At 38.1% G+C, this 23,422-nt stretch overlaps 5 protein-coding genes and 1 non-coding gene across 7 annotated transcripts; 4 read left to right on the top strand and 2 right to left on the bottom strand.

Annotated features, from left to right (window-relative positions):
- Positions 1-9,236: 9,236 nt before the first annotated feature.
- On the top strand, positions 9,237-9,350 carry W04D12.2. The gene has a single exon (NR_101820.1). It is a non-coding gene; the product is annotated as an Unclassified non-coding RNA W04D12.2 (non-coding RNA).
- Positions 9,351-9,882: 532 nt separating this feature from the next.
- W04D12.1 (uncharacterized protein) lies at positions 9,883-10,140 on the bottom strand (the record flags this gene model as incomplete). The annotated part of the gene is made up of 1 exon (NM_065858.1): positions 9,883-10,140. The coding sequence occupies one exon, from the start codon at positions 10,138-10,140 to the stop codon at positions 9,883-9,885; it is 258 nt and encodes an 85-aa protein (NP_498259.1).
- A 2,772-nt stretch (positions 10,141-12,912) lies between these two features.
- Positions 12,913-13,044, top strand: R12B2.6 (uncharacterized protein; the record flags this gene model as incomplete). Its single annotated transcript, NM_001379731.1, has 1 exon — positions 12,913-13,044. The coding sequence occupies one exon, from the start codon at positions 12,913-12,915 to the stop codon at positions 13,042-13,044; it is 132 nt and encodes a 43-aa protein (NP_001367993.1).
- Positions 13,045-13,320: 276 nt separating this feature from the next.
- Positions 13,321-18,509, top strand: mdt-15 (Mediator of RNA polymerase II transcription subunit 15). 2 transcript variants are annotated; one of them, NM_171134.9, is made up of 8 exons: positions 13,321-13,408; positions 13,553-13,784; positions 14,008-14,231; positions 14,291-14,772; positions 14,845-15,999; positions 16,350-16,667; positions 16,746-16,849; positions 17,333-18,509. In NM_171134.9, the coding sequence occupies exons 2-7, from the start codon at positions 13,729-13,731 to the stop codon at positions 16,842-16,844; spliced, it is 2,334 nt and encodes a 777-aa protein (NP_741151.1). In that variant the 5' UTR covers positions 13,321-13,408; positions 13,553-13,728; the 3' UTR covers positions 16,845-16,849; positions 17,333-18,509. The 2 variants fall into 2 exon arrangements, with proteins under 2 accessions (NP_741151.1, NP_001380037.1); NM_001392110.2 differs by lacking the exon at positions 17,333-18,509 and having other exon boundaries at positions 14,282-14,772; positions 16,746-16,941.
- R12B2.13 (uncharacterized protein) lies at positions 13,590-13,682 on the top strand (the record flags this gene model as incomplete). The annotated part of the gene is made up of 1 exon (NM_001379730.1): positions 13,590-13,682. One exon carries the CDS (start codon positions 13,590-13,592, stop codon positions 13,680-13,682), a length of 93 nt encoding a protein of 30 aa, NP_001368691.1.
- R12B2.8 (ORF6) lies at positions 18,415-23,150 on the bottom strand. The gene is made up of 3 exons (NM_001038280.5): positions 23,024-23,150; positions 19,100-19,186; positions 18,415-18,699 (listed from the first exon to the last, which is right to left on the bottom strand). Exons 1-3 carry the CDS (start codon positions 23,107-23,109, stop codon positions 18,630-18,632), a joined length of 243 nt encoding a protein of 80 aa, NP_001033369.1. The 5' UTR covers positions 23,110-23,150; the 3' UTR covers positions 18,415-18,629.
- Positions 23,151-23,422: the final 272 nt, after the last annotated feature.

Below are 23,422 nucleotides of genomic sequence, written 5' to 3'. Positions count from 1 at the left end.
TCAATGAGTTTGCAGCTGCCCTTTTCGTCATCCGTATCATTCCGTGCATATTGTCTCTATTTTAAGCTTCTTCTGTTGCGGTCCTTCTCATCAACATACTCCTTCATGCGGAAAGTGCATGTGTGTCAGTTATGACATGATCTTCCGACGCCCATGAAAACACGGCAAAGGTATCGAAGAAGAGAAGCTTCAGCAACATCAGCTCCACGTTTTTTCGTCAATTTGTGCATGGACGCATTTTGTTGCCATTCTGGCCGATTGAGTGTGCCACGGCGACGGCTCCTCTTCTTTTTCCTCCTGGTTGGCCTCTTTCTTCAGCTTCTTCTTTTTTCCCGTTTCCCCTCCACATTTCGAGCAAATTCAGGCTATTTTTGCTCTCTCTTTCTTTTTTCTCTGTCTTGTTGAGCATAGAGACAGCATAACACATACACACAAGAAAAAGGAAATGCGAGAATTTCTCACAGCTTCTCCTTTTTTTCCAATTTCAAAGTGTCACACGTGAAACTCGATTGAAGTTTTCCTTTTTTCGAAGCGAGAAATGAGATATGAGGGCATTTTTTTCCATATCTCAATTTTCAGTGTTGACCTCGAAAGAATTCGATGATTTTTTGATTTTTGTGTATTGAAATTAGTGCAGGTGCAACAATTATCCGCAATACGCATTTATGTTTAAAAATATAAAACTCTGACCGATCTGTTTCGAACTTTTCAGAAATTATGTATGTTCTGGTACAATGAAAAGAAATTCTCCGTTTCTGCTTAAAATCTTACTTTTTGCCCATTTGCATTACATTTTTTCCAATTATTGGCAGACTTTAAAAATAGGAAAAATCGAAAACATTTCAATCGTTAAAAATTTTCACTCGTATTTTAATTTTTGGCTTTTCCTTCAAGCGACAAATTCGAAATACGACAGGATTTCGGTTCAATTTGTAAGATGAGAATTTCGGATTAAAATTGGGTTCTCCACGGTGAAGCAGCCATGGAAATTCGACTAGAAATTCGTCATTTTATTGGCCTCGCAACCGTTTTTCCACATCTTTTTTGTCAAAAAAAAAGAACAACCGAACGATGATGCGGAATAATGAAGGAGGATCTATCGGTTTCCTGTTTTTTCTCCGCTTGTGGTGGGAATAATCATGTGGTGGCTCTTTCTCTTCCATTGTTGCATGGCACATTTTCAACTTTGAGCCCACTTTCCTCTTCTTCTTTTTTTTTGTTGCTTCTGTCATTCTTCCCTTCCTCAGTCGTGAAACTCAATTTTTCTCACGAAATCTGGCTGTCTGAGTCTAACTCTTCCACCACCACTACGTCGCCATCGTCATTTTGTCCTTCTCTTCCCTATCACACAACTTCTGAAAGCCTATGAGTCTTTCAATTTCTCTCGTCATCTCAGTCTCCGTCATCGTCGTCGTCGTGTTGCTCGAAATGCACATGGAGCACACATACACAAAAAAGCTCACTTCTTCTTTTTTTTTCTTCTTTCTTTTTTTCTGCCCGCAGCCTCACACACGTGTGGCAGTGAGAAGAAGTGAAGGAGAGCTAGAGATAGGTTTTCATGATAGAAAGAATAGGAGAAAATAAGAAGAAGAGACGTCAAAGTATTCTTTTTGCTCTATTCCTTTTCTATTCTATGTCATGTCCTTTTTTCATTCATTTATTCTTCCTTGTTTATATAAAATATCAGAAGAGCACTTACTCATCACATTAACGATATACAATGGAGTCTAGTGTAGTTAGAACATAACTACATATTTTTTGATTGAAGCTCTAGCACTGCAGTTGATGAACTATTTATAACTCGTTCTTTTCAAATTTAAGACACATTCTGTGGCTGCTCTTCTGAATGGACAAGAATTTAGAATTCGTCAATTTCTCTGCCAGCTTGTAAAAATCTTATTTTTATCCTTTTGGATTATTTGTTGAAATTGTTAGAGATTATATATTCTTGGCGGCGGCTTCCCTGTTTTGTGCATTTTGCTCCCTGTGTAATCTCTCTTGTCTACGAGGACAACGATGAAAAGTGGTCTGAATAGGTGTGCGTGGATATTAGGTGAATACATTGTTCTGTGTGTGTGTGCAAACATACCCTCTTATGGAGGGTTAGACTACTCTTTGCGTAAAAACGTTCGATTGTTGCACTCCCACTTCATCCCAAATTAGAATTCCAAATTCTTATTTTGCAACATCTCTAGTGAATCTACAGAAGGTCTTCAATTCGGAAAGATATGGCAGCTTAAGACATCCCCCGCCACGTACGGTCTATAATTATTTAAAATGGAACCCATATGCTTGATAATAATAGACCGAAAATGCGTGTGCCTCATTTCTCGACACTCGCACCCATCATCATCATCATCATCATCTTCATCATCATCAACGCTATCGTTGTCGTCAGTGTCCACTCTGCTTCTGCATCTAATTGCATTTTCATTTTCACACCCGAGTAGGAGAAGAAAATGAAGAAGAAGCTTACTTCTCTGGAATTATAATTAATGATGATGATGTTCTGATGGTTCCATCAAAAGATTCCACGGAGGTTTTTAAGTATGACTTATCAGAAACTATTAGAATATACTATTATCTGGATGCTGCCAACTTTCCTAGTGGCTTCCTCGATTCTACATAAAGCTTGTAGAATATGCCAGTATTGCTGTCATATTGGTTAATATGATCTCATAAAAGGCGCTAAAATTTCCACAACTTTCAAAGCAATCAAGATCAGAAATTTCAAGTGAACATTTAAGGATGTTATGTTGTTTTTCTGTTTTGTTTTCATTTTGGCACCCTTGTTTTCCCTCCGCGTCCACCTCGCACCCATTCGTAATGCCTCATTCTTTCTATGTCATTTTATTCTCTTTTCTGCCACAAACAGCACCCGTGTCAACAAATTGTGGTTTATAGGGCTCCTCGAGCTGGAATGTCCTAGATGCTGCACTTTTTGTTTACGGGTCACGAAGATAATTCTGTACTACAGTAACCTATCGAAGATTGAAACTTTGAAAAGTCGCCGAAAATGGAAGGGTTTTCAATTCAGACAATATTCGCACACAAACCCGGCGAGAGTTTGTTCTCATAAATACACACGCGAATCTGTCCTGTATTTGAACAGCATTTGTCGCGTGTGCTACCTGCGCCATCTCTTTCTCTTTCTCTCTCTCTTTGAATCCATTGCTCTGTGCTCTTTTTTCGGTGCTCTCAATTTTCCAAGGAGGTCCTACCAATAGGTCGCGACGACGAGTTGTTACTCTCGGCGACAATGACCGGGTGGGATGCGAATCGAAAAGAGAGAAAAAGAAGAGAAAGAGCATAACACAAACAGTCGTTGAGAGTCCGAATTATGCTCTGCCGTCTATCTATCATCACACAGACACGGGGGAGAGAGAGGTGTACTGCACCCGGTTTTCAATATATTTTTGTTGAAGATTGAGATGAAGCTTGTTCCGTTGCTCACAACCACCTGCAGAATAGTTGCACTGATTTGATTAACAAGCGTAGTAACCCCGGTTGTTAAGGATGTATCTGAAGAGTTTTGAGCAAAAGTTGAAGAGCTAAAAGCTGATTTATATAATTTTCATTTGGACGCTTGTTTGTGAAAATTACCGAAAAGGGTCCTGAAGCAAAAATCCTACATTATTCCTGATTAAAATTTCTTGCTCTCCATATCCAAGATCTATTTTTTCTACATTGATCCACCACCTGTATGTTTCATTTCTTCATATTCGTTTTTTTAAACACCCTCTCTTTTTTCCTTTCCTTTCCCCCATCATCGCCCGTTAGTGTTTGAATAGTGTTCTTTTGTGAGGAGTGTCTTTCTCTTTTTCTTTCTATGTTGTCTATGTGTATGTATGTATGTGTGTGTGTTTCAAATATTGGCCATAGTCTTCTTTTTCTTCTTTTTTCGCCGTCCCCTGCTGTTGCTCTGGCGGTTTTCCTGTGCTCCTAGGAGCTCCGCGTGGTGCCTCGACGCCAATAGTTTCCTTTTGTTCCTTCCGTCCGTCTGTGTTTCCACAACTTCTTGCTTTTTTGACGCCAAAGGACAGAAATTTTTGGAAAACTCCTCTACTTCTGCTGCTTCACTAAACATTTTTATGGAAAAAGGTGCTACTGCCTCAGAAATGTTAGAGTTCGTCTCGACGTAACATGATACCTATCTGGACTGAGGTCCCACTTCTTTTTCATTTCTTTCTCTCTCTACTGCACTCAAACATGAATTTGTACGGACAGGGCGATTCGATATCTTTTTTTTTTCACCCTTCTCCCTGTCTTTTTTTGTTCGATTTCCCTGTGTGTGAGGATCTTAAGGTCGTTTAATAGATATGTCGCTAAGTTTTTAGAGATTTTTCAGAGATTATCCTCCACGGCCTCTTTATTGTTCCTCGACGATCATCAAGTTAGGAAAATAATCCAAAAATGGGGAAAAAATAAGAACTTAACTGATAGATTTGATGTGACAATACCCATCGTTTTTTGACAAAATCGAAACTGAATAGGATCATTAGAAAAATTAGATTTTTTGTTGTCGTTACTGAATGCCTTTTTTCTTTCGGATGCCTAATTTTTTTGTGATGGAGATTTTTTTAATGGGAAAATGGCATAATTTTGTTAAGATGTGCCTAGGCTTTAGCCCAAAATTAAGTTTTTTTTCAATCAAATAATTTGTCAAGAATTAGGCCTCACTTTTTGAGCAGATTAGAATGAAAATCCAGATTTTGAAATTCTGATAAGATATTTCAAGAACCGTGTTCCTTTTCTTTGAATAGTCTACAAAATTTGAATTTTGTTGAAAAGTCCATTAACAAAAAAAAGTGTTGTGTTCTAGGCTACGACAAACCCTAAAAATATCCGGAGAATTCTAGAATGGTGACCCATAATTGTTCAAAATGGTAGAAAAACGCTCTATTACACACTGTTTCCTGTCGGTCGTAAACTTAAATGAGACCGGTTTTTTAAATTTTTAACGGCGAGTCAAAGAGTCACATACTTATGGATACCTTCCTATTCCCCCATAGAGTTTCATTTTTTGTTCACTTCTACCGATCAACAGCAGAAAGTAACGGCAACCTGGCGAAAAGTCTAAGATTCCATTTGTCGCAAACCGTCACGTGTGTTCTCGCGTCTTCCTCTCACTCTCTCCAGTTTCCGCGAACTCTTTTACTTCTCGGTCAGGTGGAAAAAAATCGACGAATTTTTCCATCTTCTCCACCCGATCGCTGGCATTTCGCCAAGGTATTAGTTTTTGCACTCGGTCTCTCTTTCGGCCACATTGCAATGGAGTTTCTAGAAAATTATTCCGTCAACAAACACGTAAAAAGGTTTTTCAATTTTGCAAGGCAATGATATTCAGTTCTTTTGCAAAATGAGGAATGTAGAAAATAAATCATTTTTAAAGCCAAACGCGCTTCTAATCTCATACAAAGCCTCTCGTGCTGCTCCTCTCATTAGTATATTCGTTAAGAATGCCGAAGCTCTGTGAGCCCAATTAAATCTTATGAGGTGTCTCATTAGTTTTTCACTATTATTTGTCTTCTTCGTTGTTAGATTTTTTGGAACGAAACTTTATTTTTGTGCAATAGCATAACATGAACTATTTACTCTTAAAAAATCGACAGATGATTTAAATCTAGGAAATGATTTTTAAATAAGATTAAGAAATTTGCACCAGAAAAGTATTTCAAAGCTTAACCCGACAACGATCTCCACAGATAAACAAGAGATGGATGGTGTTCCAGTCGCTTGCCACGGTCGTTTGTATTGGTTTGAAGAGGAAGAAGGCGAGGAAAAATAACACGTTCTATTCGATTTCTCGTCTTCCGTCCACAACGGAATTTATTGATCAGGATCCCCCTCGCCTAGTCATTCTTCCACACTTTTAACCGTTTTAAGTTTTCTTGAGGCGAAAAAAGGAATTAAAGCAAACCCTCTTATCGCATTTTACTGTCAAACTCTTATTGTATGTAGTTGTTTCCATTCACTCCATACTACCTCCGCCAATCTCCATCCCGCGTTCGTCACGCCTTATTTGAAGTCGTAATAATAGTTTTGAAAGTTGGCAAAGCAACTGACCAATCGCTTCACTAACCTAGTACAAATGCCTCAATTGACAGAACTATGACACCTGATGTCACGTGAGCATTGTTTTAATTCGTCTTCTAATAACGCCTTGAAGTAGTTTTCGTTTATATGAGTTTCACACATTTCGCTTAAAGTTATCCACTATTCGAAATGGTTTGTAGGATTTAACACACCTTTTCAACAATTTTGCGAACTACATTCAAAGACAAAAAAATGATTCAATATTTTCATCATTTTTCATAAGAATCAATATTATCTAATCGGTTGTAAGTGGTATGTTCATCGCTCTCAAATCTGCTTCGACACCACCAGATCACTAATCCTTTTCCAAGTCGACTCCCCTCTTCATGTTCATGCCATTTTCCAATCCAATACAGCTTCATCCCCCTTTCAACGACGTCCATTTGGTTTCCGTTTATTTCATAATCGAATAAGTGATTATGATTGCATGTTAGACATGTGTGTGTATGCTGTACGTTTCTTATTCTAAACATTCTCTCCGCTCATTATGGGTTACTTATGCTATCAGTTGTGATAGAGTGGAGCTTTTTCCAACGTTGTTATCAGAGTAATTCAGCCGAAAAGCGGCTCTCTTTTCATGCAAAGCCCCTCTTCTCAACACCACAAGACTTCGTCTGTTTTTCTATGCATTTATTCCTATCTTTAGAAACGCTGCTCACTCGCTTTTTCGCTCACTTCGATAGTTTGCACTTTTCGGCTCATCAGTTCGCTTTCTCGCTGCTTTTCCCCCCAAAGGAATGAGATTTTTTGAAAGCAGTAAATTTTTGGAAGTCTACTACTTTTTATAGACTTACAGTAGTTGAATACTATCAACTTTCAAACTCCATGAAGAGCAATCTTGGATAAGAAATTCCATTATCACCGTAACCTTTTTCCATTATTACCTTAATGGTAGATCATTTTCAGTTACATCTTTACACTTTTCCGTAGAAGTTTCGCAAGAAAAATGAAAATATTTTAAACAATGCAAACTCTCTCTCTCTCTCTCTTTGCGTTTTACGATGCCGTTTGCAGATAATTTTTGGTATTTTTTCTTGGTTCATTTCATCGATTTCCTTCTACTCCTCATTCCTCAACTTTTTTGTTCCTTTTATTTCGATTTTCGCTCTTTTTCTCCTCGTGTGTTGTCCCAACCTTCACAACTTTTCTTGCAATTTTCCATGTGTTTGCACTGGGTTCAAAATGTGCCCTCTATGCGTTGAATCTACCCTCCGTTTCTTCAACAATTCCAACTTTCCTTTTCTCTTTCACCCCTATTTATTTTTCTCATTCATCTCTCAAACACGCATACACATGTCTCAATATGTTGTTTTTATTTTTGTTTTACACTTCTACATGTGAATTTGATGTGGCATTTCATGTGAATGTAGATATAGTGACAATGATAATTAATTTCAATATTTTTAAATAATAATTGGCAGTTTTTAATTTTTAAAAGCTTTAAAAGTGCACGTGCAAATTCAGAAACGGATCCTCGACCTTGAGAAACCCAAAGCCCAGTAGGATCAGTTTTTCTATCTTCCTTAAGTCATCTTCTACAGTATCTATCGGTATCTGTCAGCTGATAACTTTCATACACACATATATACACTGTTTCAATGGTGTCTTCTCAGGTCAATCACGGAACTGTAAACAACTCATTTTTCGATCAATTAATCGATGAAAATGTTATCTGTGAGACGGAGATAGCAGATTGTGAAACTGTTTCCCCTCCACTATTTTGTTCTCTTTATCAGTTTTAGAATTCTCGAAGGCTTCAAGATGCATGTCATAATCCCCCATTTGTCTCAACAACGTCCAAAATCTCGCTACCGACAGGCCTGGTCTCTCCTATGGAGTTTTTCCTTGTTTTCCCATCCATGGAAGTCGTCAGCGTGTCGCTACGATCTTCCTTATTCGTCTTCTTCAAATTAATGAATGTTTCTTCTCAACAATTGACCCTACCGTGTGGTCTTCTTATTCTTCTCCAGTATTCATTCTTCTGTCACCATCTACTCGATCTTATACACATAATGAGAGCCTTATCCAAAAAGTCACCGAAATCTTTTTGGAACGTCTCTCTGTCTCTCAAGTCCATCACAGCCTGTACTTGTGCGGAACAATGCCTCTCTTCCGCGCAAGATCTAAACAACAAGAAAACGATTGCTGTCTTCATCTCGATCTCCATCTTTCGTTTATGTCTCCGTTTTGCCATCACCAACGCCGTCTGCTTTTCTTTCTTTCCACCACCATCTCCACCACAGTGTTGCTATATGTATGTATTTTTGGGTTGTTTCTCGCCTCTCATTTTACGCACCTTTTACGCCAATTTCAACATGAATCTACCCTAAAGGAAACTGCAGGAAATGAAACAAAAAGAAAGGAACTGCTGGTTGCTATCCGAATGTATTTACCGTCGCAAAAATCGGGAGTTTCAACAATGTTCCTATCTCTCTCACTTCGCGGCAACAGGTAGAATTTGTCGCTTCTCTAGCTTCTCTTGATCTTTATGCGATGGAGAGTTTACCCTCCAATTGATCAAATGAAATGATTTGCGTAGCGCCTCGTGGCGATGGGAAATGGTTTGTGTGTACTGATCAAAGTATCAGAATGTGCGAGAGAGAAAAGAATGAAGATTGAATAGCGAGAATTGAATATATAAAAGAAAAAGGTTATCATTAATGGCAGCTGACTAAATTGGCGGAATACTGACATTTACGGTATACTGATAAGCACGAATTAGATGCAGAAAATTACTATGAATTTTTTCTTCGAAAATTGTGTACTGCTCTCCGTTCTCAATGAGTTGTTAGACTGTCAGTATCGACTTTGAAGTTTAGTTCTAAAAGTTTTATTGCTCTCTTTTTCTGCCGTCGAGGACAATTTAATGCCATATATCGAATGTACTTTTTTCTCTAAACAAACAATATTCATGGACATTCAAAAAGAGAGTCGGGATTCTGTCTGCAGAGCACTTTCGTTAAACATTTCCACTTTTTCATGATGCAGTTCCATCTTTTTTCGGACACCGAAAACCGGACAGCTGACTCGAAATAGTCTTTTACACACACCATTCCGCAATCCAAGATTTTAGATTCCCTGGAATTTGAAGGGAGCTTACAGATATAGAACACGAGAAATATCTGGCTTCTTCGTCTTCTGACGACGACATTTTCAGACTTGTTTCTTTCGGAAAGATAAGCTACAGAAGCCATTTGATGCTCTATGTTCATTGAAGCGACACCACCTGTGGCGTCTTCTCCAATGATGCTGATGATGATCAGGATGTCCCATGTGCTCCCCGTCTCCTTTTCACTATTGCCAACCGAGATGCAATTGACAGTTTGAGCAGGAGATGAAACGAGAAATGTGTTTTTTCTTTCCCTGTTGCTGCTCGCTGCTTGCTCTCGCTCAAACACCTTCATCATTAAACTTTCAACTGAGAAAACGGTGAAGAAGAAAAGGTGGAAACATTGTTTTTCCCGTCAACGAGCAGCCTGTTAGTTCGTGTGTCCGATTGTTTGTTAGTCCGGTTTGTGAAACGTTTTTGTCGTTTCGAGACCAAGTCCATCATTTTGACTTGATATTAATAATTTCATCTCAAGAAATTCTCCAATTTTGGAAATTTGTAATAGCTTGATACCATCATTAAAGTTCACATCAATTTGATAATTTTGCTATAGTTTCCCTCTAATGAAACTTCCTTCCTCGAACCGATTTCTCCGTAAAACGTTTAAACGACCGTAATCTGTCTCCTTTGGGAAGAGTGTCTTCGCGTAAACTGTACGCAACTTGACCTACCACTCCTCATTCAGATTGTTGAATAGTGTGTTGCAAATTGTCCTCATCCTCCTTCTTCTTCTCCTCGTCTTTCATCTTCTTCTTCTTTTCCTTCTTTGCCACTTTTACCGCACTGTCGATTCTTTTCCATTTTCTGTTGCCTGACTGCATGCATTCTCCGTCGATTTCAATCAATCCATGAAATTCATCCTTGCTTCTTTCCTTCTCTATTTCTCTTTCTCTACTACACTCTGTTCTGCAGTCTTTTTCAACCTCCACCTCCATCACTGCCTCTGCCGGTATCGATATTTGCCCCCTCCGCACACAATTTTATTTTCAAAATCGTTTTTTTTCAATTCCCCTCCACACATTGCCGATTACACGCGGAATTCAATAAACCCCGCCAATCTCTACCGGTTAGTTCAACCTGGTAGGGTTTAGTGAAAGAATCAAATTTTCACAGTTTCGCCTTTCCTATGTGTCTGTTTGACATGCTCAAGCTCATCAAACATTTTAGTACGAGCTGCAGTTGTACTAACAAGACCTCCATATTCCAAATCGCACAGGTTTCATGCCTTTTATCAATCTGGCCCAAAAATTCATGACAACTTGGAAGAGGTGCCGTCAGTACAGCAATAAAAGGGTTGAGGCCGATGCTGATGATGATCGGAGCGTATACCAGTGGTTACATACACGGAGATGGTATATTGATATGGGGGTCTTCTTTCAACTGTTGCTGCTCGTCGTTCAGTCTGCGTCTCTTTCAACGTGTCCAGTGTCTTTTTGATTCTCGTGTCTCCCTCGATCAGAATTTCCATTCATTTACTCTTCGTTCTACGCAACCCCCGACCTGTAGATTGTACTATCGAGTACATAGATAGAGGATCTGTTTGGTGCGCCACCGTCGGCGCTCTTTTTGTTTCACAAACGGATTCTCTCAATTTTCTAATTAAAAAAACCAAATCGACATTTTTTTGGTCACGTGGAATTCCTCGAATTTGGCATTTCTGAATCAAATTCTAGAAAAACTAGAAGACTAAAATTTTTTGTTATTTTTCAAGTTTATGAAGCCTTCGGAAATTTTTATAATGTTATTTAGCTTCCTGTTTTCAGAGATATATAACTTTTCAAACAGTATAGGAAATTGCTCATCTATCGGGTCTTGTAACGATTTAATTTTAAAAAATGTAGGCAAAAAAATATGGTTATATATTTTATACATTTAAAAAGTAATCGAATATAAGTTGAGTATCAGTGAATTGAGAAATTATTTACCTATCCATAACATGTAGATGAAAGTGACAAAACTTAAAATCCATCATAGATTCAATAAAGCATATCTTCATCATCTTCTAATTTTATCAAAAAATGGAAGAAATATCTTAATACAAACAACTGTAGAAAAAGAAGAATAATAGTTTCTTTCTCTCTTTCTGATTGTCAGTGTCCCAAAAATGCGAATCTCGTTGCCTGTTGCTGAGGCTGCTGCTGCTGGTGGTGTGTGTATGTGTATGTAGTGATAAGAATTTCGATAAGCAAACGATGTAGAATCTCTCAATTTTGCACACTATTCTGAACATCATTAACTTGTGTGTCCGTCTACGGTATTATCAATCATTTTCTTCTTTTTCATCGTCGTCTTCTTCTTCTTCTTATTCGTTTTCTTTTCCCCTATCCTCGCCACTTTCCACATTCGTTTCGCACCCAGTTCTACTTCTTCGATACGGCTTCCATCGGTATTCTGAATTTCCCTGTCAGCACCTGCCCTTCGTCTTTGCTCAGGCAATCAGCACCGAACTCTCTCTCTGTTAGAAAATGTCGCCAGTTGCTCGGGCTCTTTCCCTCTCTCTCTATCTCTCTCTCTATCTGGCTCACCGACCGCGTGGTGGTGCTGCTTCGTCGACACGCTCGTTTGGTGATAAATGATTTGCTCCCCCTTTTCGTTTTCTTTTTCTTCTTGCGTTGATTTTTCACATTGTTATTGCACTTGGCAGTGTCGTATTTTTGTGTTTTTATTTTGACCCATAAGTTCTAATACGATATCTTAGGCTCCCAGCTTGACTGGTGCTCTCATAATTTGAAATCAGAAGTTTTTCTTTTAAAAATTGAAAAAAGTGCACATTTTTCTTAAATTTTGAAGCTAAATATTTGAAATCTTCCACACTTCTAGTTTAATTCTCGATAACATCTGATAATTCTTTCCAAAATTTCAGGTCGAGCTGGCAAACATGGAAAAGCAATCACATTCCTCACACCTGACGATACTGCCGTCTATTTCGACTTGAAGCAGGTAAAAATTGTGGACGGACACCTTCCAACACACGTGTAATTGGTTTACTTTCCAGTGCGCGCTAACCGAATTCCCTTTCGTCTTTTTTCGCGCGCGCTCTCCGGCACTTCACACATGTGTTGTGGTGCTGGAAGGTTGCCTAATTTCTTGCACTTGAGCTGGTTTTCTCTCTGCGACGAAAATGGATTTTTTGTTAGGCGGAAAACGGAATTCGTTTTTTTTGTAAGAAAATGAAAATTATTCGGGAATGATAAGACCGGTAAAACGTTCCATAAGATAAGAACATATTTCAGCGTTCTAGAGCAATTTAAAACAAAAAAATGTTGTGATTAATTCTACAATTTTTGCGCCGAAAATACGGTACCCGGTCTCGACACGACAGAAATTGTTGTTAACTGCGAAAGGTCTGCGTCTTTAAAGAGTTCGGTAACTTCAAATTTTCATTACTGCGGTAATTTCAAATTTTCATTTCATTGAGTTTTCCCATAAATTCATAAATATATTTTTTTATCGAAAAACAATGAAAAATCTTTAAAAATTCGACTGAGATTAAAGTTTGGAGTTACAGTACTCTTTAAAGGCGCACACCTTTCACATTCATCAAGAGAGTGTCGTGTCGAGACCGGGTGCCGTTTTTTTGTCAAAAACTAGAAGAATTACGTTGACGCGAAATGTATGTCCCCTTGCTTTACAAAATTTTATACACAAAACATTTAATTTTTAAATTTTCCAGGTTCTCGTTGAATTGCCTGCGTCGTTATGCCCGAATGGACTCGCGGAACATGATGCTGCACGGAGCAAACCTAGACAATTCACATCTTGATGTGAAAGTGAACTTTTTGTTTGAAAATTTCAAACATTTTTCAGTTTTTTTAAAACTTACCAAATCTTCCAAATAATACTAACCACCACATATCTTCCATTAAAAAATTTAACGTTTTTCAGCGTTCTGAATATCTTATCTCTCTGGTCCATTTCTCCTACAGAATATCTCTATCTCATAATTGCCTATTTTTATTTGTTTTTCTTTCTTAATTTCAAGCGTTTGGGATATCTTATCTCTCTCAACTCCGTTTATTTTTTTCTCCTTATCCGTCTCCTTATCCGTATTCCTTTATTATTAATCTCTTCTTCGTTCAACATCGCTAAATATTTTTTTCAATTCCTAATTTCAGGTCAAACCGGGGAACGAATCAAAAAGTGATTTTGCCGTCGGCGATCCGAAAATTTTGCCGGCTCGTCGACTATTGACGAGAACAAGAGGTGAGAAAATGGGGAACTTTTTGATATTTCCATCCTGATCTTTTGTGAATTGAAAGTTGAATCACAATAGATCGATGCACCATAATACAAAAAGTGACAATTTTTCCCCACTTTCAACCATCCATTATTCTATTTCTTTTGCAGGAATCGTCGTTATTTTTCGTTTGCCGCGTTCGTCGTTTTGATTTGTTCTTCATTTTCCTTCTTGTCGATAATTGTGTGTGAATCAAGACGCTCAGAAAGCCGCCGCCACGTTGACGTCGACGGTTGTTGAATCGCTTGCAAAAGCAACATTTCAAAAACAAGAGCAGAGTAGAAAGATGAGCGAAGAGGATTGGCCTTCGCCGAAATTTCGAGAGCATGTTATTCAGAGACTGTAAGCTTTTTTTAAAGGAATATTTTTTTGATAACCGAGAAAACATTTTAAAAAATTTTTTTTTTGTTGAAAATTTCCAAAAATTTCCATTCAAAATTTTGATAAATTCCCAAGTATTTGTAAATTATAAACCATAGGAGCTGATGTCACAAATGTATCCAGGCTGTACTCTTTTTAAAAATGAAAAAAAAATCCCGAAATATAAAAATTTTCCAATTTTCAGTGAGCCTGAGTTGGCGAGAAACCGGCAGAATGCCCCAAATTTACCAGTACCCGGTGACGCGAGGCAGGTCGAAGAATATGTGTTCGCAAAGTGTATGTCGAAGGACGAATATATGAGGACGATCGCAAAAGTGATTAATGCTATCAATTGTAATAGTAAATCAGCGGCAGTGCCTTCCGTGTTACAACCATCACAGTTTCATAGTCCGCCGTGTACGACAGCAGGTAACTTTTTGTAGTTTTTTGTGGCAACGAAAATCTAAAATTTCAATTAGCTCTATTAGGAAACACTCCGGCTGGCGGAACACCCGGATATCGAGCTCCTGTGCCTCCAGATCCACAACCAACATCAGCTCAGGCAAGAAATCCACCTGTTACCGTAGCAACAACACAGGCATCAACAACTCCATCAGCACCAAATCCGCCAGGAGGATTGCCTGCTCCATCAGCTTCTGCCACTGCTGCTGTTGCCGCCGCGGTTGCTTCATTTCCATCACCAGATACAAGTATTCGTCCAGGTGGACAGATCACTCCAGGATCACAGGCACCCGGTGGAGGTCCGACGCCGGCACCAAATGTTCCATTCCCAAATGGAAGCAGCCAGATGAATGGTGGACCAGCAATGGGTCAGCCACCACCGCAAATGGGTGCTCCAAATATGGGTGGACCACCGAATGGATACGGTGGTTACGGTATGATGAATGGACCACCTGGTAGTGGTGCTCCAATGGGTGGAAATCCGTACAATCAGCAGATTAAAAAGGATGTGAGTTTATTTTTCAAATGTATTTTTTTTTAATCTGCTAATTTTTCAATTTTTGATTAATTTTTTTTTCAGATGGATCAAGCTCGTCCTTGGGATCCTTCAGCACATATGTATCAACAACAACCACAATGGGGTGCAATGCCACCACAACAACCACATGGATATCCTGGAAGACCAATGAACGGTCAAGGAGCCACTCCAACCGGTCCTTCATCAGTTCTTGAATCACTTATCAATCAGCCTCAACAATATCCAGGACATCACAATCAGATGGGCCCACCTGGAGATCGAAATGTTGCTGCTCAACGTGCAGCTGCCCAACAACAGCAACAACAACAACAACAGCAGCAACAGCAACGACCCGGAATGGTTCCAAACCAGGGAATGATGAGTTCCGAGGATCAAACCGTGTATTCTGCGAAATTGAGAAATATGCGTGGAAGCTGCGACAGTTTGAGAACACGAGCAAGGCAATGCAGACATGAGGGTAACCATGAAGCTGCTCACAAGCTTGAGGTTATGCTCAGTGTGCTCGAAGGAAAACGTGTGGTTAGCCTTGAATACTTGAACCATTTGGAGATGTGGATTGCCAGAAAGCAAGACTTCTTGAATATTGCTCCAATGTCACAGAATCAGAATCATATGGGAATGAACGATCCGATGATGAACGGTGAACATGCTATGTTGGGTAATGGTCAGGTGCCAAATCCCTACGGAGGACATCCAGGTTATGGACATCAGCAGTATATGGGACCTCCACCACCACATATGCAAATGCATCAACCACCAATGTGGCATCAACAGCAACACCAACAGCAGCAACGAATGATGCCACAGGATCATATGATGATGCAGGGTGGAGGTGGTCCAGTTCATGGAATGTATCGTGGAGATATGGGACACGATCCGATGACATCACCAGTCAACAATCATCGTCATGCTCCATACCCGAATCCTGCAGCGATGAGAAACAATATGAGAATGCCAAATGGTCCTGGACCAATTGGAAGAGATCGTAATTCGATGAGTGGATCAAGTATGTCAGGTCCAAGTTCTGGAGCCCCTTCAATGAATCCAATGGGTACACCGAATCAAAAAATGGGAACACCTGGATCAATGGGTGGAATGTCAGGACTTGATGATCTGAACTATGATGATTTCCTTCCAAACCCAACGCCGATTGATGCACTTCAGCCAACATTGCACGTCGGGCAGAATTCGATGAATGTAAGTTTTATATTAAAAATTGAGTTTCTCAGCTTTCAAAAAAAAAAAACACACAAAGTATCCTCAAATGATTTTTGAAAAAAGTGAAAAATAATTGTGTCGCCGAAAACACGAAAAAAAAAATCGAAAAACGAAAAACCTCTGATCTCAAACAGGGACACCAAAAACATTTTAGACCAAAAACAAAACATTTTCGTATTTTTTCTTCTCCCGACTAAAAATCAACATTTTCGCAATTCAGTTTTTTTTTCTTTTTTTGGTCCGAAAAAACCAACAAGATTACCAAAAAATCTATTTTTACAAAAAAAAAATCAACAGCCAATCAATAATCTCAATCAATAAATATTCAGGCTGGTCCACCAGTTCAACGATCAAATCTCAATGAAACAGCAAGAAAGGAACTTCAAATCCTTGATGCTCGATTCGAGATTGATCCAAACCATCAACGTCATGATGCCAATCATATCATTGTCGTCTGTAAAATCCGTAATCAACAGTTCCCACCACTTCGACTCGTTGTTCCAACCACTTATCCAGCTGGAAATGTGACTGTAGATCGAGCAGTCATTGATTTGGATGCATATTTGTATGATGATCTACAAAATTCAGTATATGAGAGATTATCACGACCCGGTCTTTCGTCAATTACTGACTATTTGAATGCTTGGGTAAGTTCTTTCGCTGAGAAAGGGAAATTTATGAAAATTGCACTTCAAATTGAATTTTAAATTTATAATTTTCTACAGGAAGAACAAGTGAATCAATACCAAAACCAGACAAGCGGTGGTCTAGACGTCGCTTTCAACGTGGGCAACGATTTCTTCTACGATAATCTTAACTTGTAAGTTAGGTAGAGTGCATTAAGTTTCTTTTTTTGTGCCTGCTCACTAAAAGTTTTGTTATTCAATGTTTATTTTTGTAAAATAATAAAAAATATGAAAAACATTATAAAATAAAGTTGGAAGTGAAAAAATTCCGGAAAGTTTTAATTTTTGTAATAACTTTACAAAAAGTATTACTCAAACGCGAAAGTTTACGATTTTTCACCAAAATTACGGTAACCGGTCTCGACACGAAAAATGTTGGTCAAATGCGAAAATATGTGCGTCTTTAAAGAGTACTCTATTTTTTCATCGTTTTTTGATTAAAAAAATATATACCTGTCAATCTAAAAAAAATACCCGAATTTGACAATGAAAACACAATTAATATGATTTGAAACATGATTTTAAAATTACAGTACTCTTTAAAAACGCAAACCTTTAAAAAAATTAGAAGACAGTTTTTTTTAAACAAACTGTTTTCTTCTCAATCAATGTTTTCTAATTTTCAGGTCAAATCCGTTCTAAACTCCGCCTCGTCTGAATTGAATTGCTCAGTTGCACAAAACCTGTACAAAAAAGAAAATCGAGTCTTCGTGGAATGGATTCAGTTGTTGTTGTCCTCTATAAATGATTGTTTTGCCTCCTCCTCCTATCATCAGCTTGCCCTTCTATCCATATCAGTTTTTTTTCCTGATTTTTTCCTTGTTTCACGTTTCCGAATTCCATTTTCCACGAGACTCCTGCCTCCGAATCGATTCCTAGTCGTAATCAGACTCAAACCTGTCCAATCCTCATTTGAAATACGGTTCAAAATTTCCATTTTCCTCTCTCTCCTCTCCCCTCATCTGAAAAACTGTGTAGTGCGTGAATAATTAGTCCCCAATTTCTTCTTCGTCCTCTTTGAAAAATGTGATAATAGAAAAAAGTTCTGGAGCTCAACTACGTGTCTTTTTAGGCTCTCTTTCGATGAGCATCGTGAGCTTCTGATACTCCCTTCCCTTCCCTTTCTACACGTGTGTCTCCCTGGTCTATATTTCATTATTTTTTCCTTTCTCACACTGTTCAAAAATACCTCAAGAATTTTTATATTTTGCCCAGTTTTTCCCTCCCCCAGCAAGAAAAGTTTAGTGATTATTATAGAAATGATAGAATTCGAAACGCGTTCATTTACTAAAATCAGGGATTGTTTTCTTTTTTTTTGAATATTTTTAAAATATTTGTTCTTCTCATTTTGCTGCCTTGTATATGAGATTAGTTTATCATTGAAACTGTAGATTTTAGCGTGTGTGCATTTGTTTGTACATCACATCATTTTAGATTCTTTCCTCCTCGTTTTGAATCTGTGATCCGATCTTTTGTCTGAAAAGTATGTTCTCTTTCAATTGTCTTCCCTTCCCACAAAAACCGTTTTTTTATCCTTGTTATTATTTTGTTTTCATTCATTTTTCACCCATTTTCTTCTCTCACATATTGCACCTCTTCTCCAAGTCCTGTGTACATTTCTCTTGCACCTTATACATCCAAACGAAAAGGCAATAGATTGTAATAAGTTCTCCGTTTTTACAGCCGTCCCAATTTTCTCTCGCTAATTAATCTCAAAATATTTTATTTCGTCTTTTTATATTATTTTTGTTCCACATTCTTTTTTCATAAAAAAAAAATGAAAATACATAAATCGATTAAATGCAATGAAAACCAAAGATTTACAATCCGATGATATGAAATATCAGAGAAGAGAATGAAAAAGAGGGGGATGGCAATGAAGTACCTGTTGATATAAGGAGAAGAAGAGAAAGAAGAAGCAGTTCAGCGACACTGGAAGCAGAGAGCAAAAAATGCACCTGCTACGAATCCGATTCCTGCGATGCTGGCTGGGCTGAAATAGTTTTATAATTTATATTTGGGACCAAAAGTATGCATCTAGAGCATCTTTAAATTTTGTTTTGTTCGAGTTTCCGAATAGAGCTCTGCAGCTTTAAAAATTGATTACGGTAGATTTACTGTTAATCTGGGACGAATCCATCAGAAACCTCGATCGCGATGTGCCCAGTATGCTCGCTGAAGCATTATGGGCCCAAATAAACTCTGATTCTCCGTCATCCCATTAATTTATTTTTCAAAGACAGAGATAAATGCATTATTAGTTATGATGTATGGTTCTTGCGTTTTGTAGTTTTCTTGAGCAGTTAAATTCAAATTAAACTGAGAATATGCCAAGTAACACAATTTCGTATTAAGTACCTCTTATCGAACTTTAGAATTAGTTAAAAACTCACTAGACCCAATATCGTAACCGATAGCAACATTCGTTATCACAACATGTTCCAAATGAGAAGAACGTGTCCAGTTCAGGATCGGCGCATCTGAAAAATTGAAAATTTAGAATAAAAATTGTCCGTGAATAATAATAGTTATAAAGCCATTCTCACAGTTCCTATATCCTTAAAGACTACAGAAATACGATAGGAGTTACTCTTTTTAGTTACTAGAAATTTTTTCAAAGTGCAAATTGTTACGCAAGAATACAATAAACGGTCTCGAGACAACCAAAATTAATCTATGGAATACTGGACACTGTAGTTCCCACTTTTCGCTATCTACAGTACACTACAGTACTCCTTGAAGGCGCACACTCTTTTTAAATCCTTTTAAATATTTAGAAATTTCGTGCCGAGACCGGGAACCGTATTTCTCATGAATTGCGATGAATCTGGGTAATAAAAGCTTTCAAATCTCCCCTCGCTCCAGGAGGACTTATAATTCCCTCAGAGGTTCAAATAGTCCATCATGATTTTTTAGGGAAATTCCCGACCTCCAGGAACATTATTCATCTTCACATCTTTTGCCCCCATTTTTCTTCTTTCTCATCATCACCCAAAAAAAAAGAAAAAAAGAAAGAAATTCCTCTTCTTCTTCTTCTTCTATTTTCTTATCCATTTCAGTTGATCCTCAAGGGGAAAGGATCTCTCTTTCTCTTCCTTCCCACCCGTTTTTTCCCAAATTACCCTCCATTTTTTGCGCCTTCCGGAGTAGACGGACCCCTCCGTCAAAGAAATGGACGAAACGAAGTCATCTGTGTGTACATGTGAAGAGACAGAGTGAATATGTCCCAAATTGGTGCGAGCCCGGGAATTTGAATAATTTTGGACACTTTTCGGGGTGGTAGTGGACCGACCCAAACTACTGCTGTGCCCGGGCAAATTTGATTTACAGGACAATGTGACCCAATCATAAATATATATGAGGAAAAGTTGACGGAAAGAAGGAAGATGTGTGAAGGAAGAAGGTGGCAACGATCAACAAACAAACTGGAAAACAGATGGTGACTTGGATTTTGGAAAGAGGCATAAATATTCCTAGCGGTTTGGCTATCAGGCAGCCTACTTAGAATTACAACAAATAGGCATAGATTACCTTCAAGACACTTCTGTGCCTACATGAAAAATTTACCAGAAGCTAATAATTAGAATGAGCATGAGTTTTGCTACGTGGACGGGAAGATAGATGGCTCAATCATAAACAAACATTCATAAAAAAAATAAACGGTGCAACCCAGGCGTTGCAGCCTGTTTCGTGTCCAGCTGCCTACATGCCTGCCTATCATGGTGTTTTTGCATTCAATCTACACAATGTTTGCTGTATTGAATGGGTTACTGTAGGACGAGACCTAGACAACTTCAACATAGAAATAAAATAGTGACTATTGCAAACATGTAAATGTTCACTTATCGGATGATATCCTGAAATTTTAGTGTGCTTTTTCCAAATTCAAGGTGATCAAAATTAGATAGACATCATGTGAAACAGGTATAGAAAGGTTACTGTAAGTCCACTGTACACAGTTTCCCTCTAAGCCCGGAAATGCTATTTTTACCGCATGACGTTGACCTTTTATTCCAAATCGCGAACAATAATTTCGGCTTCTTGTTGATGGAATGAAATTGCGTTTCACTTTGATTTTTTCTCTACCAATCTGGGAAAGTGAAATGTGCTGGCTCTTCTGAATGCCTCTTCACTTTACTCCTTTAATCTTCTTCTTCTTCTCGGGACGTCTTCACGACCTCCCCGCTGCTTGCTCATCTTTCATCAGGCGTCCAATTAATTGGAAAATCGAGAAGCCTAACCCTTTCGTGTCGCTTTGCACCGGGGAAAGAAGCGAAAAAGTATTAGCCTTTTTAGACACGCATCGACAGGCTGATTTATGTGTGTAATTGACACATTTATAACTATGTATTTATGGAAACGCATATTTTGTGCTCATCAAGAAAAAAACGACACTCCTGGAGCTTAGTAAGAATATTTCGAAAATTTAAAAAAGGGTTAATTTTTAAATTCTGGAATCTTTAGATAAGTGTGAGATATTTCAAAATGATTCTAGAATAGTCGATATGGGGCTTATTTTGAAGGTCATAAAAGGACTAATCTGCATATCCTGAAAAGTTCAGTTCAAATGAAAATTTAAAGTTTTTCTTGCAATCTGGGGCAGAAACAAATTTCCGGACAAGTAGAAAGTAGTAAACATAGGTCACACCCGTTCTCTTTTTCTCTAAATTACTTTGTTTTCTGATCTGAGTTGTTTAGCCAAAGGAACAGAAGTAGAGTAGGGGAACGAACGTATGTTTTTTATGTACGAATGTTTTCGATGACTGGAGCGGTGGGGACTACTACTTCCATCAGGAAACACTTTGGACCAAGAAAACCTTATTTTCGAAAAAGTAGTGGAAAACGTCAGAAAAATTATAGAAAGACCAGAGGATGGATGAGAAGTATTGGATGACTGGAGGAAGGTATACGGTAGAGATTTCTAATAGTGGAGCACCATTAATATTTCAGGCATCTAAGGAGTATAGGGTTTTAGAGATGCCCCAAGTTACGGTCAATTTTGGAAAACTCTTTCAAAACTTCGAAACTTCAAAACGTTATCCTCTGGAAAAATTATGAAACGATAGGTAACTTTAAAAGTTTTGAAATGAACACTCGGAAAAAAATTGATTAAAATTGTAGGGAACAAAATTTCTACACCAGCAATACAATGTTTCTCTATAGGTTTTCGGTAACCAGGAGGCAAAAATTGGTGAGCAAAGTTTTCCTAACTTAGACTTCTAAACTTTTAAAAGCTCATTCTGAAACTTGCCATAAATAATCTGAAATTTTGAAAATTGGGTGGTAGCCTAGCTTAAAATTTGTATGCCACGCCTGACTTTCAAAATCCCAATCATTTTTCCCAATTTTTTCAAACGAAAAAAAAATCTTGGAAACAAAATGTAATGAAGCGTAATGCCCTTGTAATTTCATCCGGCGCCCCATCATTGTTTCGTCGCAAATTTTGCTCGTTTCGCTTCAAGAAACTTTCATCTCACAGATGCTTCTTGTTTACGAATGTCCATTCATCAAAACATCAGTGAAGCGAAGAGCATCTCAACGGGGGCTCCGAGAGCACACCATTTTAATGCATAATATATCGTTTTTCTTTCTTTTCGGATGAAAATAACAAGAGCATCATCATCATTTGCTCATTTGTCACTTCCACGTGGATCTCATCACCACTTAGTTGAAAAGGTCTGATCCACTGCCCAAAACGTCATCAATTATCCATTCAAAGCAAATTAGAGTGAAGCTTTCAAAAGAGAATGAGTACATCTTGCAAAGACTAAAATATTAGATTTCCAATTATTTAGGAGAAACACGGCGGAAGGATGCGTCGTGGTTCCGTAGAGTATATGGAGTACGTATTTTTGAAATGTTGAAGTTACGCTTTTTGGTGTTAGTCATGCCTAGAAGTTCGAAAGAAGTTAGGACATCTATACAAGCGGGCTTAAAAGAAGTAAAGAACAAGGTCGAAATTGAAAAAACTCGGCCATGGATTGTCATTATTATTACGGAAAATTTAGACTAAAAAAAAAGACTACAAAAAAAAGCCTAGCTAAATTTACTTCAGTGTGGAATTACACATTAAAAAACTAATTTTCATTTTTTAGGCCATAATTGCAGAAATCTTAAAACGTCAGCCGTGGAACAAGTGAGGGAAACGACACCCAAGAAGAATGTTTGGTTTTTCTTTTAAGTTTTTTGTCTAGTCTAAAAATTTTGATCTTAAAACTTTCATTCCATTTTTTGTCCTGATTTCTTAATTCAATTTCTCCCCCTTTCTTCTTCATGAAAGTAGTAGAAGTAAGAAGCGGAAAAAACGACTGACTCACGTGTCTGGATAACATGTTTCTGTCACAATAGAAGCGACTGCCGATGCCGTGACGCAGAACACAAGAAGGACGATGCTACGGAGCATTCACTCAACATGGAGCAATGCCACGTGGCAACGGGATCTCTGAAAACACGTAGATTAGCTTTCGAAATTATGAATCAAACTTTGAATATTCCTAAGAGTTGCAAAAACGGCCATTTAAGAAAACTTAGGGAACGTACTTGAAAATTTGATTTTTTTTAATAAGCTCGGCCACCGATTGTTTGTGGAAGATATGGCTAGGAAAGAAGTTACTTATTTTCAGAATTTTTTCAGGCTAGGGCTGGCAAACCGGAAGTCTGGTTTTTCAAAGGTCCCTTTTCGGGTTTTAATTTCACGTTCCAGATGTTTCTAATTT

The sequence above is a fragment of the Caenorhabditis elegans genome, chromosome III (assembly GCF_000002985.6).
Source record: "Caenorhabditis elegans chromosome III".
NCBI classification, from domain to species: Eukaryota; Metazoa; Nematoda; class Chromadorea; order Rhabditida; family Rhabditidae; genus Caenorhabditis; species Caenorhabditis elegans.
Note: the sequence above shows the minus strand (reverse complement) of the source record. Positions and strands in the feature narration are given on the sequence as shown.

Bases quoted from the DNA above. Each gene is read 5' to 3' on its own strand.
- R12B2.8 (NM_001038280.5), bottom strand. From the start codon at position 23,109: ATGCTCCGTAGCATCGTCCTTCTTGTGTTCTGCGTCACGGCATCGGCA. The intron at 19,187-23,023 runs GTGAGTCAGTCG...TCAATTTTTCAG, and splicing joins GAAACATGTTATCCAGACAC to ATGCGCCGATCCTGAACTGG. The intron at 18,700-19,099 runs GTGAGTTTTTAA...AAACTATTTCAG, and splicing joins CGGTTACGATATTGGGTCTA to CCCAGCCAGCATCGCAGGAA.
- mdt-15 (NM_001392110.2), top strand. From the start codon at position 13,729: ATGAGCGAAGAGGATTGGCCTTCGCCGAAATTTCGAGAGCATGTTATT. The intron at 14,232-14,281 runs GTAACTTTTTGT...AATTTCAATTAG, and splicing joins TCCGCCGTGTACGACAGCAG to CTCTATTAGGAAACACTCCG. The intron at 16,000-16,349 runs GTAAGTTTTATA...ATAAATATTCAG, and splicing joins TCGGGCAGAATTCGATGAAT to GCTGGTCCACCAGTTCAACG.